The sequence below is a fragment of the Poecilia reticulata genome, chromosome 7, assembly GCF_904066995.2.
Source record: "Poecilia reticulata chromosome 7, P_reticulata-male-v2, whole genome shotgun sequence".
Classification (NCBI taxonomy): domain Eukaryota; kingdom Metazoa; phylum Chordata; class Actinopteri; order Cyprinodontiformes; family Poeciliidae; genus Poecilia; species Poecilia reticulata.
This window is the reverse complement of record NC_088836.1, coordinates 5234285-5250738: the sequence shown is the minus strand read 5'-3', so window position 1 is coordinate 5250738 and position 16454 is coordinate 5234285. Positions and strand designations below refer to the sequence as shown.

Genomic DNA, 16454 nt, shown 5'->3' with positions numbered 1-16454 from the left:
GCTGCAAAAGTAATACTGTACAGTGTAAGAAACTATGGAAAGCAACTTTTAGTGCCCCTGAAAAACCTGGACATCTGTAGAATGAGTTTGTGATTTGCTATAACATTTATGACATTTAAATTAATAGAAGTCAAGAACAATCTTAAAACTGTTTTGATATCTATTGGAAATGAAATAACATTGCTTAAAAAAAAAATCCCAAAATTACTTTTACTGCAAGAAACAGATCTTGCATCTCTGTTCAAAATCTCATCCTTAAAAAATCTGAACTATCCCTTTTAAATAAAGCAATGTGGAGAGATGGAACCAGCAGCAGGTTGGTGTGCAGGACCGATGAAGACTTTGAAAAACAAACATACTAAAGCATCAGATGGTAGAATATTAATTCTCCTCACAGTCATGAAATATTAAATCAATTTCCTCAGTTTCCGGAATATTTGAGCTTTGAAAATCTACTGATATTTTGCCCTCCAATGACTTTTGAGCAGAACCACATCATGTCTTGTTCATGCTCATTGTTTAAACAAGCCCTTTTGGTCGTTTTGATATTTTGTACACCACTTACTTCATATCATTTGCCTTTCATGCACCTGAATGTTGAATACAGTAGATACTGCATTTTAATCAAGTTGAGCAATAATTTCTAATGAAATATTAAGATTATTAACAATGTCGAGCACATTAAATTTAGTTGTCAGTTTATATATTTATAGCACCAATTCACAACAGATATTGTCTCAATAACATTCACATTGCAAAACACTCAGATGATTTAGTGGAACTAAGATGGTTGCAGTAATAAATTACATTCTTATCACTAACATCAAACATATTTTTTTAAATCTTTTATCTTAATGTTATGAATTATGCAGGAACATGTGTTACATAAATTACTAGTGTGCGTGTGTGTGTGCGTGTGTGTGTGTTTGCGTGATCTTGTATTTGTTAAATTGCAAGGATTGTTGTCCTAAAGCACACCACAATGCAGGGACCAAGAGAAGTGCTGCTTGGCTTGTGGGTTAGGTTTGGACTAAGGTGTGAACTGAGTTAAGGTTAGGCATGTAGTGGTTATGTTTAGGTTAAAGGTTAGACGGTAGAAATTAATGGAAGTCACTGGAATGTCCTTGTAAACACAACATACTTGTGTGTGTGTTCCCTTCCCCAAGTAACCCTGATATATTCTAAGGTCTAGTTCCTTATCAAGCCTGTTCAGGCGTCTGTTATCCTGTACAGAATGAATATATATTTGAAGCTTATCTGAAATAACTATTTTAATGCAATAATTGGGTGTGCAGTGAAAAAAACCATATAAAAACAAATGGGGCCCAGGTCCCTCCACCCTGTGTGAAGTCAAAAATAAACTTGTTAAAAGAGCGTGATGGAAGCATTCCTGTCGTCTTTGTCATCGAACTGCGAATCAATGAGGCAGAATCAGGGTGTGAACAGAAAAGACTTTATTCAGTTTTACAATATTATCTTGGTTACATTTGTATATAAACTTTTAGATTTTTTGTAATATTTTTTACAGAATGACAGCATTTTTTTTTGTTTATCAGATTGCATACGGAGAAAATTAAAGAGTACATGCATCCCAAAAATGAACAGCAATAAAAGGAGGAACATGTTGGAATTTACAAGTGTAAGGTCGATTTTGTTCATCGGTCGTGAGACAAGACGCAGCAGAAGACAGCAGGAAGTCCTGTCTGAATGACCGAATGGGATTTTTTTTTTATGAGTTGTCTGGTTAACACGAGGCACCAAAGATTAAAAAAGGTGAAATGGATAATACAGGAGAAAAAAACAACTCTTATAAGGTAATGAAAAGTGCACTTAGTGGGCGGGCCCGACTCGGGGCCCCCAATGAAATGATATCAGCCATTTCCTCATGAAACACAAGACCATACAACGCTTTACCATCAATTAACAGGTGACCATAATAATATTCAGATTATTCTTTTATTTCCCTCCAAACATTGTTTCTTTTCCCAACAGTTCCCCCTGGAAAATGCAGTGTTTGTTGTAGCTGCAGCTCATCAGAGGCTGGAACTGTGTTGTTCTAGGTCGCCACCTGCTGGACAATATGGAAAACTGCTGCGTTCAGACTTTGAATCTCGGAACAGCAAATCAACAATAATAATTAAAAAAAAATGCTAACACTCACATTGTTTCATTAAAACCTGATCCTCACCGTTAAATGAGAGGAAGTAAAAACAAACCACTCCTACTGGCCCCTGGTATATGGCTGTACACTGGAATTAGACGAGTTTATTTTTGATTCGGAGAGCCCAGGTGTTAGTTCAGATTGGATTATTTACAGAAAAAGAAAGGTGTGCAGAGACTACATCTACTATCCGCATGGCTGCCGATCGACTTCTACAGCATTTAGGAAAGGATGAAGTGTCACCGACTTGGCTCCAAACTGAGGAGGAAGATCTGGACTCATGATAGTTTGTGCATGTTTCTTTTTAAACAGAAGAAGGAAAAAAACAACAGCAAAAAAAAAAAAACTTACTCTATAGTCCTAATCCTGAATAAAAAAAAAGGAAAAACAGATGTGTACTAAACATCACACTACTAAGTTAACATACAGACAGTACTAATGATAAAATGTAGAAAAGTGAAGAGTAAAAAAGGTTTTGTTTTAAGAATATGTTACAGGTAATGAAGGAAAACAATTGTGATGTGAAGTTGAAGGCTTCTTGGTATGAAGACAGAAGAAAAAAAACGGTTAAAAATGACAAGAGGAACTATTCTGCAGACATGGTGACGGTTTTCAGCATGGCCGACGGTCCTCACACCTCAGGGACGGAGTGGTCCATGGCGGACCGCAGCAGGCCGGTGGACATCCTGAACGGAAAACAAATACAGTTTCCATCAGCTTGGAAATAAACGGGATGCAATCATTTATTCAATTTCACTGTAATAATTTAATTCAAATAATAATTTGAATAATAATTCAAAATGAGCTGCTTAGAGACATCGAAATCCATTTTATTTATGGTTTTAGTTTGGGTGTTTTTATTTATTTTTTATTTATTGTTTTTGGTTGTTTTATTTCATTTAGGATATTCAAAATATCTTACAATGCCAGTGTTGAGAGTTATTTATGAAATTAAAGTTTATTTAAAGGGTGGACTTGCATTAGTAGCAATATATTACTTTGAGATTGTCTGAACAACATTGTGGGGAAATTCATCATCCAGTAAAATTTGTTATCGTGACCATTTATCAGAAATAAATGATAAACTGCTTCTGATGAACTGCAGAACTAAATTTTCAACAGTGTTGCATATTACAATTTCAGAGTAAAGCATCACACAATTAAAAAATACTTGAAAAATATATAGCATAAAGTTAAATATTTGCACTTTTTAGGAGATTCAGTTAAATAGAAAATTGTGATTCAATCTCAGTCAATTTATCAACTAATTACTTTAGAACCAAATATGAATCTAGATCTTTTATATAACATACTGCTAAAATGACCAATCAATAAATTAAAATGTGGGTTTCATTTCATTTTGTCCAAAAGAACATTAGCAAAAGAGTCATTCAACTATTATTGCAGAGAGTCTCAGTCAAACTATTGGTTTAAAGCACCAAAAACATCGACAGCACACTTTTGCCAGAGAGATAACAGAAAAAAATGAACATCTTAAATTCTAAATGAGCAAACTGATTAAAATGGAAGGATGGAGCTGGGCGTACCTCTTTATCATGTGTTCATAGATTAACTTGGGCATGACGGTGATGGTCATGGTGGTGGGGGAAGTGTTCAGAATGTCCTTAATCTGAGAGTCCTAGAAAATACAGAGACATGTCAGCAATTAAATCCTATTGGAAAAAACATACAGAAGGTAAAATTAGTACTCACACATACAAATATTCTAGAACATATTAACATGTGGATGTGTGGAATACCAATGTAAAAACAGACTGTTGAGACACGCATTAGTTTAACTCTGGCCATCTTAAATTATTTTAATAAAACATGTTAAGTTGTTTTATTTTAATCTTTTTACTGTAGTTATATAGTCACTGAATCTTCTATCTAAAATGTCAGCATTTATTTCCTTTCAAACAAAGCAGTGTATACAAGTGTTGGACTCTGTATCCTACAGTAGTACCTCTTAGCTAACGGGGTCGTGACCCAAAACTGGTGACATTAGTTTAAGCAAAAAGACGTTGATTCTTTTTCCATTAAAACCCACCGTTTGTAACATTTCATCAGCTTGCAAAAATGTGATAAGCAATCTGGATTCAACTTTTGGTAAATTATTTTAAATAGTGGATATAGTGGAAGCATGTTTACTGCATCATGGTTGTGGGAAAAAAGGTGAAGGAAATGCAACTGAATCAAAATTTGACAAGACAATAATTCCACCTAATCATACTTTTCCTAAACAATCCCGTAACAACCGTAACAATCCCACCCTGTGTTGAATTCTTACAGCATTTAAGAGAATTTTTGCTAAACCGTGGCTGATGGTCATAAATGCAGACAGACCTTGAGTCCGATGACGTTCTGTCCGTTGATTTCACAGATGTAATGTTCGGTCAGCAGGCCGTTGCGAGCAGCAGAGCCGTCTTTGACCAGGGAGGTGATTTTTCCAGACTTGTAGATGAAGCCCACATGTCCTGAGCTGTCTTTGTGCATGGTGATGGTGCGCTGAAAAGGTCTTGGGAACAAAAAATTCACAGCGGACCATCAGAGATTTACAAGGGTAAAGCTTCAGTTTTGATGTCCTGGATAAATTAAAATGTAGGATTAATAGATCATGTAACATCAAAAAATAAAGTAATGACCTCAGTCCTTTACAGTGACTAGGTGGGTGTTTCTTAATTCTGACGAGCTAATTAGACAGAATTTCCTCCAGTATAAAATAGAAATGACTGGAATTACAGTTTTATGTCATGTTTTATTCCCCGCCTCTTCACATCAAACGGTCCTCACCTGTCCCTGACCACCATCTCGATGCGGGTCTCCGCCGCAGCTTTAAGAGCCTTGTGGGCCTTATCTGTGCTCCAGCCAGCGCAGTTCTGTCCGTTGATCTGAAGAACCTGATCCCCAAAGCGCAGCCCGGCCAGGGCAGCGGGGGAGTTGGCCTGGACGAGCTGGACGAACAGCCCCTATTGCCCCAAGCATTCAGTTAGTGAGCGGAGCAGAGGGAGAGAATGGAAGAGAAGTTAATTTAAGAACTCTTATTTGAAATTAGGCAGAAACAACGTTTTGACAGCATGACCATCTGTAGGTCAGTGCGCTCTGTGAGAGAACCACATGCCTTATAGCATACTCTGAAGTACTAACATTTGGTCTACCGCCTATTATTAGAATTAGCCTTTGACAAATTTTGGACCCTCTAACAGGAATGTCACATAGATAATCAGTTTAGTGGTTATCACAATTTCTTCACACACAAAAAGTCTCAGGCTTAATCAAAACATCATCCAACTCAACCCAGAAATCTCTTATTTTCACACACAACCAAGTGCAGTGTAAGAAAGGGCCCACCTCTAAAGCACTTCAAAAGCACTTACGTGGAACAAGGTGTTAAGAAATCAGTGTGTGCTAAATAATTTACGAGCGTCAACGGCGCAGGCGAGACGGTTGCTGACTCACGTTGTCGATGGCCCTCAGCCGGAGCCCGACCTTCCCATCCTGGTCCTTACAGAGGATGATCTCTCGAAGGCCAGGACGGATCTCTGCCCTCCTGACGCCCATGTCTGTTCCCGTCACGGGGCGGACCATCGCCCCCACGCCAGAGCCGGAGGGCAGCGCCACCTGCTGTGTGCAAAGAAGAACAAGGAGGTTCAGATAGGAGGAGAGGGAAGACTGATTTAAAAAGAGCTATTCCGATCAACTTATTTTGGTAAATTTGTATTACTAAGAAGAAAACAAAATAAAGTACTGTTTTCCAACCTACAATTTACCAACAAAGGAATAGGCTGACTTAGCCACCATTTTCATAGACTCAAACAAAATGTCAACAATATCGAGAGACGTGCCATTACACATTTATTTATTTAAATATTTCAATGTGTGTATATTTAAATATTACACACTTACATTACACACATACAGTTGAAACTAGATAATTACATACAGTGAATAAAAAGGCACAAACATTTTGATACTGACCAAATCCATGTAAAGTCTTGAATTCGAGGAAATTTACTAAATAACTTCTAAAAAATGTTCGACAAGTTTGAAATTTTAAATAGAATTAAGTTTGGTCATTCTAACTAAGAAAAGTTTGGTCAGATTTAACTTCAAACAGTGAGAAAAAGAGTGCCTCACAGTTCAATGTATGTAAATATTTGGTTTCAACTGTACATGGGTACACAACACATATACATCTGAATACCAGTATGAGCTTTTATAATTTTACATTTTAAGACTCTTTTAAAGCTCATCGAAACAGCACATAATTTGAGATCGTTCGATCCATTCCACATTTTGACACTGATAAATATTTCAGTTGTATGTGGGAGGACTGCGTTTCATCTCCTCCTTCAGCAGGCAGAACAATTAAAAATGTCTCATGAAGCTCTTTAGAAATTTCACTTCTTCAGCTTTCAAACAGAAGATGAAAAATGTGAAGCGTCAAGATAAGAGTTTGAATCAAACAGCAGAAAAGCTGACAGGCTGGGGGTGGGAGCAGGCTGCTGGAGGAGCGTGAAGGGATCACAGTCTCCCACTCAGCTTCAGGCCTGCAGTGAGTCACTCTGCAGACTGGATCTCCTGCTCCTGCTGCATTGAAGGCAGAGCAGCAGCTTTCTGTGTTTCCAATCCAGCCTGACCTCTTCTGGTTCTCTTTTGTGCCTGGAAAACGTTCTGTGCGTTTTCCAGGCACAGAACGCTCTTTTACAGCTCAATCGAGTAACTACGTTGCCATCAGTTATAGAAAAGCTATGACAAATATGACTTAAAAGAAAAGTGACTTCGTAATTTAATGCCTTGAAATTAGGCATCTGTGTCTTTGAGAAACTCAGGCTCTTTCTGAAACTCCACCTTCATAAAGTCAACGCAACATCGCTTTTCTGTTTAACCCTTTAACAATGTTTTTACCAGCGTTTCACTCAGAAGTATTTTCTATAATGAGCTCAGCAGATGTACAGTTATACCAGGTGTTTGCTAATTGCTGCTGGCTAGTCTGAAGGAGCTGAGAGGGGGAGTCATGGAAGCTCCAAATCTGCAGCTCTTAGGAGCAGCTTCGTCCTCGAAGGCAGTTCCACATCCATCCAAGCATTTTGCACATCTGAATGGTTGCCATGGCGATTAAAGGATTTTTTTGCAAACATGCATGAAAGAATCAAGGCAGCATTTCAGGTATGTTTTTAAAAGTCCATTTTACATAACACTTCCTCTATAAAACAAACGAACAAGTCTGATGATAATGATGAAGCAAACAAACACTAAACTGCTTACATTGTCAGCCACAGGAACAAGAGCCAGGTTCCTCTGGACTTCATCGCTGTTGAGGGCCAGACCCATGTAATCTCCCAGCTCCTCCAGATTAGGGTACAAGCCTGAAAAAAAGAGGAGAGGCAAAATGAAAAAAAACTAATGAGTCTGAGAAGACAGAAAAGATGATCTGCCCTCTACTGGATAATAGCTTCCAGAAATTCAGTGAGGTCTTTGTTCAACTTTGAACACGGACACAATCAGTCCTTCATTCACAGGCGTAAAAACACCTGATAGAATGTCAGATGATGGCAGCCATGTTTTACAACAGCAGTGTTCAGTTACAGATTACTGGAATTAGCAGGTTTTTCCTGCTTGTGAAAACATGAACACATAACTGTATGTTCTACAGTTACTCATCTTCTTTGGTCTTTAAACAAATATATAAACAGAAACAAAATGAGGTGATGCTAGTTATGATGGCCTGCTATGTATAAACAAGGTCACAGGAAAAGAATCACCCTGACCAACAGGATGGAGATTTGGTAACAGGAAGTAGCTGAGGAGTTACAGCATGATTACTAATGGTACTAAATAAGACATTCAGTCAAGTAATGAATAACAATGACCAGCAATAATGTTGATTGATGGGTTTCCAGTTTGGAAATAAAAATATTGAAAGAATGGAGTCAGTCATAAACACAGAAATCTTGAAATTTGGCCTCATCGTTGACGGTGACGACTATAAAATAATAAAATAAAAAAAATCTGCCATTGCCTATATTTTCAGGCAACCCAAATTTTTGAGGATTTCATCTTTTTATCTTCTTCAAATTCACAATAGTTTTCCTCCAGACTGTAGCGGTAAGTCTGTGTCTGTGCCTTGAGTAAACCAATGTGGTTCCAGACCTTTGTCTGTGCTAAAAATGTCAAACAAACATGGTGGATAGAGAATCTGATTACTCTCTAATCAGCTGTTATAGAACACATGGAAGGTTTTCAAAAGTACTAATTTGACTGGCAGATTACTGCACTTGTAACAATAAATTTTTCTCCTGCCCACTGCCAGTGGAACCAGTACTTCTTCATTAATATTAAGGAATAAATGACTTAAAACAAGCTCCTATATCTTGCTGAAAAGTTACTTGTAAGTTAGTTTTGTCTCATTTCAAGAGCAATGAGATATTTGCACTAGAAACGAGGCCAGAAATACTTAGTAAGGCTGCCTTGGCAGTGTGGAAATTCATTTGCAGAAGGAAATATAATATATGTCCAATACAATAAGGATAGAGGCATTGAAGCATGCTGGCATGTCAGGTGAGGAAACAAATGCTTGATGAAAATCTTCGTTGGACAACAGCAGAGCCACTGACATGTTCAGGTTTTAATTGGATAAATATTTAAACCTATTAATTTTCTATTAAAGTAATCTAAAATCAGCGTTTGCATTTTACAATAATATTTAATGCAAGGAATATTTCTGTCAGTAATTTGACTATTTCATCTCCTTTTCCTTTAACTAGACTCCATTTTTCCTCTCGAGCTCGCTAAATACCCGTGAGTCTCTCCTTCACCTCCCTTCGCCCTATCCCGGCACAACTGCCAGAGCCTGTCGCCATGGTGACTCGCAGCGAGCTCTGCTGAGGTGAAAACAAAAGAGGAAAAACCCACAGGACTTTGCATCCGAATAGAGAGAGAGGAGTCTCTGAAGGGGTGGGAGAATGGGATGCAGGAAAAAGGGAGAAGATTAGCAAAAATTCCACTGTCTCTAATCTCTGCCCATCTTCAGTCCATTTCCAATGATTATGAATCAAACATGTGGGCCACTGACAGAATTTCACTCAAAATGAGGACACAGACACAAGCACAGAAAAGAAGAGCAAGAAATAAAAACATTATAGGAAACTTTAGATACCCACTTTTTGTACCACTGATTAACTGCAGTTACTGTGTATAGTTCAGTGATACAGTGATCTGTTTTAAACGCTTTAGCACTGGCAACATGGCGTGGGACTCACTGGATCCTGGCATCCCAGCAGTAACAGGCTGAGGCTGGTAGGTTCCCTCAGTGATGGCCGGCATGGGGGCAGTGCTCTGTGCAAACTGGGCCTGAGCCTAGAAAGCAATCAGACACAGCAGTCAAATGAAAGCTTAGTGAAGTAGATTCCATTCAGAACAACAGAAAAGGACAAAACAGAGACATGGTGAAGGTCTGGGGAAAGATAAGGTACAGGACAACACACTGCAAAGGGCAGGAATTGTTATGCACTCGTTTGGTTTCAACTACGCCAAACATAAATCTGGATAAGTGTTACATAAAGTAACATGGAAGCCAAACAAATGAGGGCTGAGTTAAGACTAGAGACGCACTCAAAATATGTCTGTTGACTTGAGTGTGACGATTTTAGCTTAATCAGCCTTTATCAGTGATTGTTTTTTTTTTTTTTAAACTCATAAACACCATCATTTTCTGAAGAGTGGACTAACCATGTGAAACAAGTGGACACAACACATTTTGGTGTGGCTGTTGATACCAAATGAAGAACATTCAAAAGGACAATTTTTTTTTGCTAAGTTCTTGTTATGATTTCCTGTTGTATTAATGTTGCAAACAACATTAAACAATTAATGGATGTAAACAAATAATGACCGCTTAGAATAATGCAAATGTTCTTTTATCTTCTCAGATCCCAGCTCTTGCAGAGACATTGGAACTGGTTAATGCCTGATTTCCCCAAGAATCTTATCTTTGCAACATTCTTCAGTTTAAAGAGCTGGGATCCAATTAGCTTCTTTCAATCGGGCTGGTCTCCTTCACATACGCTCACGTAGAATTGGTTACTAGAACCAACAAATAATAACTTAACATCTCGGTGAATCGACATGCTATAAACAGAGACATAGCAGCACATTTCTCTTACCTTGATGACCTTGTCGACCTTGAGGTCTTCCAGGGATGGATACAGAGACATTCTGAGAAAAAAAAAAAAAACATAAAATGGCTGTGAGCAGCAAGGTTTTAGCTTAACTCCATGTTATCCATTAGCATAGAACTTAAGCTACTTTACTGAAACAACTGGATCAAACTACTCTGCAAAGCTGAAATGCATTACTGGAATAGATTAGGTCAATAAAATATTAAGACTTCAGCTGTTAAAGCCAAACACAGGCAGTTCTAAAGAAGACTTTGCCACTTTAACAAACAACAAATAGACATTTTATCCAAAAATAAACTACTAACTGAAGCCTTAATTGAAATAGCATGAAGGAAGCAGGAAAAAAAAAGTGGACACAAAAGAGGGTTGTGGTTCTCCATTATAATACATTATAAATTCCCTTAAGGTCTCCTGAAAGCACAGTTTAGCTCCAGCGTCATTAGCTTGGATATAAACATGACAGCAGTCTGAACCAGTATGAGGAAATGAAAGGGAATCAGCTGACTGAGGTTGAGCAACAGCTCAGCAAAGCAGGGCGAGGCTCTCAGGAAGATAACGACAGATACCGAACAGAAGCGCCACGAATCCTCTCAAATGACTTCATTACCCACAAACCTACTTCTGCTTCAGCAAATGAAAAGAACTGGAAAGGTGAAAGTCCGCCTGTGAATTTACTGCAGCGGTAGCTGTCGCTCTTTTATCTGACTGTCTGCCTCTTATCAATGTTCTGGAAGGAGTTTTTCCAAAGGCAAACATTTATATGTTGGATTTTATTTGACCTGCACCAAATAAAAGGTTACAGAAACACCACCTTGTCCAACAGAGGGAGGTGATTTATCACTGACATTAAGTTCCATCCAATCATCCACAGATCAAGGCTTCTCTTCTTTAGCCCACTGCGACTGTCCGAATTTTACTATTTTCTCCCATTTGTTCAATGAAGATATCAAATTAAATACAGAAAACGTCGACGAGAAGTAATTTTTTCACCATAATTTGGTGCACATATTGGCCCCTCGTAGTGCAAACCCACTTTTGTACCACTGATTAACTGCAGTTACTGTGTAAAGTTCAGTGATGCAAATCACTAGGGTGCACCGATTTATCGGTGCCGATTTCCTTCATTTTGGGAGATTGGTAATCGGCCAAGTCTTTGGCCGAAGAATACACCGTTACCATCAACTGAGGATCTGATCTCAAATTATGACTCTTGATCAAATCTGCTGTTAGATATTATTTATCTGAGACGCATTTACACTGACTTACAGAAGACTACATTAGTATTTTTAGAAACATCCTTAAGGAAGGTGCAAAATGATACACGGTTAGTATCAGTTCACCGTGCATCACGCTCGACTTAGTCGGGTACAAAACTACCCAATTAGAAAATGAGCCTTTTATTTGTTTCCTCATCTTTCTCTAAAATGTGAAATGCAAAGGCCGTCAGAGGCTGCACAAAGATGGAAACAGAACGCGGCAGAGGGGCAAAATATGGAGAAACTAGGAGGAGTAGAACTTCCTGGCTGTTGTTGTTAGGCTATGATCCATAAAGATCATAACCCAAATCTAATACCTGCTCTCAACTGTTTTCTCATCAGCCAAACCTCTCTGTAGATCATCAGCTAGGAAATTTACAAACTGCTAGACAGGAGACTATTCTGTGTAACATGAACCCTATATTGAGCTAATTATTCAAATCTGTTTTTTCTGGTGCAACAGAAATAAAACGTAGCTGGCTGCTGCCTCTTTCATAAAAATAAAAAAAAAAAATATATATTATATGAGGAAGAAATAAAGAAAACACAATATTTCTATTAATAATATAAAGGACAACTTTACAAGTCTTTCTACCCAGTGTCCAAATTCAATATTGATTTTGGAACTTGGTCTGAATCGGTATCGTATTACATTGGCATAGATGTCTAAAATCTTTGCTACTTGCAGTCCGATCCAGCGTTTAGTCCACTCCAGAATTTCTATCCCGCATGCCTGTCACGATAACAAATTTTGCTGGGCAAAAGATAAACTATAATATTGTTGTTTTGAGACCCTTTTCAAGTAACGTAATGGTAATGGCATAATAACGCAGGAACACAATCTCCAACATCAATAAACTTTAAAATTCCAATGAACATTAAACACCACAAGACATTTTAAATATCCAAATTAAATTAACAAAACAACAAACAAAATTAATTATGAAGTCTCTGTAAACAAAGATGGGCTAGTTGAGGCCAAAGCATCAGACTGAAAACTTTCATCATCCAATTTTTGGTAAAAAAGAGAAGGAAAATAAAAGAGAAAAACTCTAAATCATGTAAATGGAAATTATTGAGCTTGTTTTAATTTATTATAATTGATTTATTGTGACAAGCCTATCCAGCAGTACTTGTATCCCTCACACAGACCCACTGATTAATAATAAATACGTCAGTTGTTTTCATACCTATTGTTGTGGACTGCTGTTCTCCGAGTAATATTACTTTATCAAGCCTTTTCTATCATTCCACTCTACAAAATGAGTAATAAAAGTATAAGTGGGTCGATATTGGTATCAGCCAATAATCAAAACTACAATATTTGTATCAGATCGGAAGTGAAAAAGTTGTATCGGGACATTTCCGATAACGATTAAAAGGAGAAGTCCTTGTTATTAAATATGCTAAAAACATTCTTCAGGATGTAAATCAAAGTCAGTAGTTGCAGATCAGATCTAGTTCAGTCCATTACACAACAATGTGTGTCAGTCACAAGACGTGTGGATAGAACACTTCCTCATCGCAAAATAGAAAAACACCAATAGGTGTGACTGAACGATATCAAAACTAACAGACCCTTCCCACATAAATGCATCTTCCCAAATACCAAATGTTCAATATTATCACACTGCTGACTCATGTTTACATAACCACAGTCTATGTGCATGGAGACCTGCTCTGACACAGACATGTCAAATCTGCAAAGAGCCCTCAAAACAAGCAAATAAGTCAGCCACGATCGCATCACTGAGATACCTCAGTCCTCCAGCTTTACTCCGGCCACTACTCTATTCCCTTCTTCACACTCCTCATACACACAAACGCATCATTGTGTTGGCGCACAAAGAAGGCCATTTTAAATATCTTCTGCTGTTTACTTTTCAGCGATGCGTTTGCTTGCTTTGTGTTCTTCTCTCGGACCGACCTGCGGACTCGCTGTGAATGGGACTGGAGAGAAAATGGGAGTTTGAGCAACTCCTGATGACATAACCTGGTCCTCTAGCAACGGCAGTGGAAGTTGGTCGTCAACATAATTTATTGCATGATTTGTAAGATGAAAAAGTATAACATTAAGTCACAACTGCCAATTATTTTAAAGTTACAAGCAAAACATTTCTTTTCTAGAAGATAAACTCACTTCAAATATAACTCGTCACCAAATCTACATTTAATGATTGGGTATTGTTCTTATTTAGCTATTCTTCTGCAAATCAGCATTTCTATCAAATATTCTTCTATTTGTTTGCAATTAAGTTCCCATTTCAAAAATATTTAATCAATACCTCTATTTTTTGTTTTCAACAATTATTGCTTCTGGCGTTGGATCCTGTGAAGCTGGAAGGATTTATTTTTGCTCTTACTTTTTTCAACTTCAGGAAAATTGATGCATAATCATGACAACAAGGTATTTTCTCTATAACTGGAAGAAGCTAGTTAGCATCTCAAAAGTCCAAATAATACCTGAATTACAACTCCCAAAACCCAGAAGAAAAGGACCAAAAAGAGCATGGAGAGAGAGGGAGAAGCAAAAGCAAAGGAGGAGAGTTAGCAGAGCTGCTAACAACTGACAGTGTCAAACAGGACATTTTACTGTATTGTTTATGCTGCCAGGAGGTTGAGCCTTCAGTATGTCATGTATGACAGTCATGACACTGTCAAACAGCAACAGTGTCTTCAGTCAGAAGTTTCTTCAGATTGTTGCGAGACTAACTGCTACCAAGATCACCATCCACAACAACTCTGAAGATTTGTGAATGGCAGGAGTTACAGCAACATTTAATTTCCCAACAAACCACCTATAGCCATACCAACCCTCCACACCATCGCCATGAAGACTCCACAAGAGGGTAGAAGTAAGAAAAAAAAATCCCATTGTTGAAAAGGCAGAAGTTGTTCAGGAAAGCTAGCAGAGTTTCAGACTGATTGTAAAACAGAAAGAGTACTGAATTTACTCATTTCATGAGTAACGAGTAAGTATGAAAACTTGGCAGATTAAATATCAGGAAGTTCTTTCTCAACACTCAGCTGTTGTGTTTACTAATGCTAGTTGATTTTTTTTATTATTATTATTACTCTGCTTCTTGTGATGTCATCAGCCTAAATGTACACAAAGCGGAGTTAGCCTGATCACTTTTTGTTTGTTCTTTTCCAATAACGTTTTTTTATTTTTTTATTTATCCTGCTGTGGAAATCTACACTTCACAAGCCAGATAGTTATGTATTCTCATCTTTAGTATATTTCATCTTCCTCGTAGTCCAAGTGATATGTAACGAGGTCAGAGAAATGAATGCAAACAGTAACTCAAACAGAAATACTCAGAGAAATAAGCAAACTCAGTCACTTTCCACAGCTTCTATTCAACAGTAGTATGTGACAACCGCTATTAAAAGCAGGCGGAAGCTGGACAGCTAACTTCAGGAGGCCTGAACGAATTGGTTGGATCCAAGAATGTGGTGTTTTTGGCAGCTTATTCCGGTCTACTGACATGGCTGGGAAAGCAAAAAGAGGAAGGGAGAGAGGGAGGTCGGAGGACTGATGGGAAAATATGAACTGACCCACACCCTGAGCGCTGTAACTGCCAAATATGTCTTCCATTACATCAAGTACAGGCAAATAACAAACCAAACCAACGGACATATAACAAGACAGTCGTATTTATTCTTATAGGTGACGTAAAAAATAAAATAAATAAATAAGGGTTAGAAATAATACATGCGGTGTAAGGTGATCTCGTCTAGATGTAAAAACTAATCATCTTAACAATATTAGTTTAGGTTGCTTTCCAACCTAAACAACTTTATTCGGAAACTAAGGTTGTATTTGAGACACAAAACCTCGCCAATCAACGTAAGCTAGCCTTACTGCATAATCATTAAAAATTAACAAGCCTGACTGGTTTTAAAAGACTTCTGTTAACCACCTCAAGACCAGGTAGGGAAAAAAAAAAACCCGATAAAAGTAAAAGCACCGTGTGTGAAAATCTGACGGCAGACAGAAGTCGCGGAGCCGCGACGCAGACCGTCTTTGTTCCGACATAAACAGCGGAGGAGGTGGAGGGGAGCTAGCCGAGACGGTGTTAGCTTGGTGGGCGAAACGAAACCCTTCACCGCTGAGAAAGGTTCACCTCAACGCTATTAGAAACAACAGCCTCACCTGCTCAGTGTTTGCGTGGATATCAACTCGAACCGACAGGACTCCCAGAGAGTAGCGCTCTCCCTTTATTTTGCTGCTTCTTCGTCGCTGTCTGAAACCTGAAGGGGACTTCTGGAAAGTGATGTCACTGCTGGCTTCCTGCTCCGATCCACGTCAATCAGTGTTGACGCCGAAAGCCACGCCCCGTATCGGTCACATGAGTCATGACTCAACCTTACGTTATTTTTCCGCTTTTAATTGACATAAAGAGTCTGGACAGTACATTATAAATAGCTTTGACTTCTATGAAAAGGAAGCTGTGGAAAAACATTTGATTTTTGTAATTTTTTAAATGTATTTATGGGAATAACCAGTCTAGATTATGTACATATTAATTACTGTCTTGTATGTATCACATTTCTTTCAATAGAGATTTGGAAGGAAAAAAAGGCACATCAGCTAACCAATAAGATTTGTACTGGAAAACTGATAATGTGATCAAGCACACTTCTGCATTTTTAAGGGATAATTTCTTGGAAATTGTGATATTGGTTGGAACAATTTTCGCTACTTAGTAAATAATAATAATAATAATAATAATAAGAAGAAGAAGAAGAAGAAGAAGATTCCTGCAGTATGCCTAAATATTTTTGCATTGACCCAGTGTAGACCCAGCTCTAAGGTAATCACTTTTCTGGATCTGTCCTTAAACTGTCCTTTTC

The 16454-nt window shown here is 38.0% G+C and overlaps 1 protein-coding gene across 2 annotated transcripts; it reads right to left on the bottom strand.

The window, feature by feature from the left end:
- Positions 1–1439: 1439 nt before the first annotated feature.
- On the bottom strand, positions 1440–15912 carry sdcbp2 (syndecan binding protein (syntenin) 2). Of its 2 annotated transcripts, none has more exons than XM_008412829.3 (9): positions 15754–15912; positions 10327–10378; positions 9424–9520; positions 7430–7530; positions 5621–5785; positions 4955–5130; positions 4508–4679; positions 3709–3800; positions 1440–2847 (listed from the first exon to the last, which is right to left on the bottom strand). In XM_008412829.3, exons 2-9 carry the CDS (start codon positions 10375–10377, stop codon positions 2793–2795), a joined length of 909 nt encoding a protein of 302 aa, XP_008411051.1. In that variant the 5' UTR covers position 10378; positions 15754–15912; the 3' UTR covers positions 1440–2792. The 2 variants fall into 2 exon arrangements, with proteins under 2 accessions (XP_008411051.1, XP_017161240.1); XM_017305751.2 differs by having other exon boundaries at positions 5621–5782.
- Positions 15913–16454: the final 542 nt, after the last annotated feature.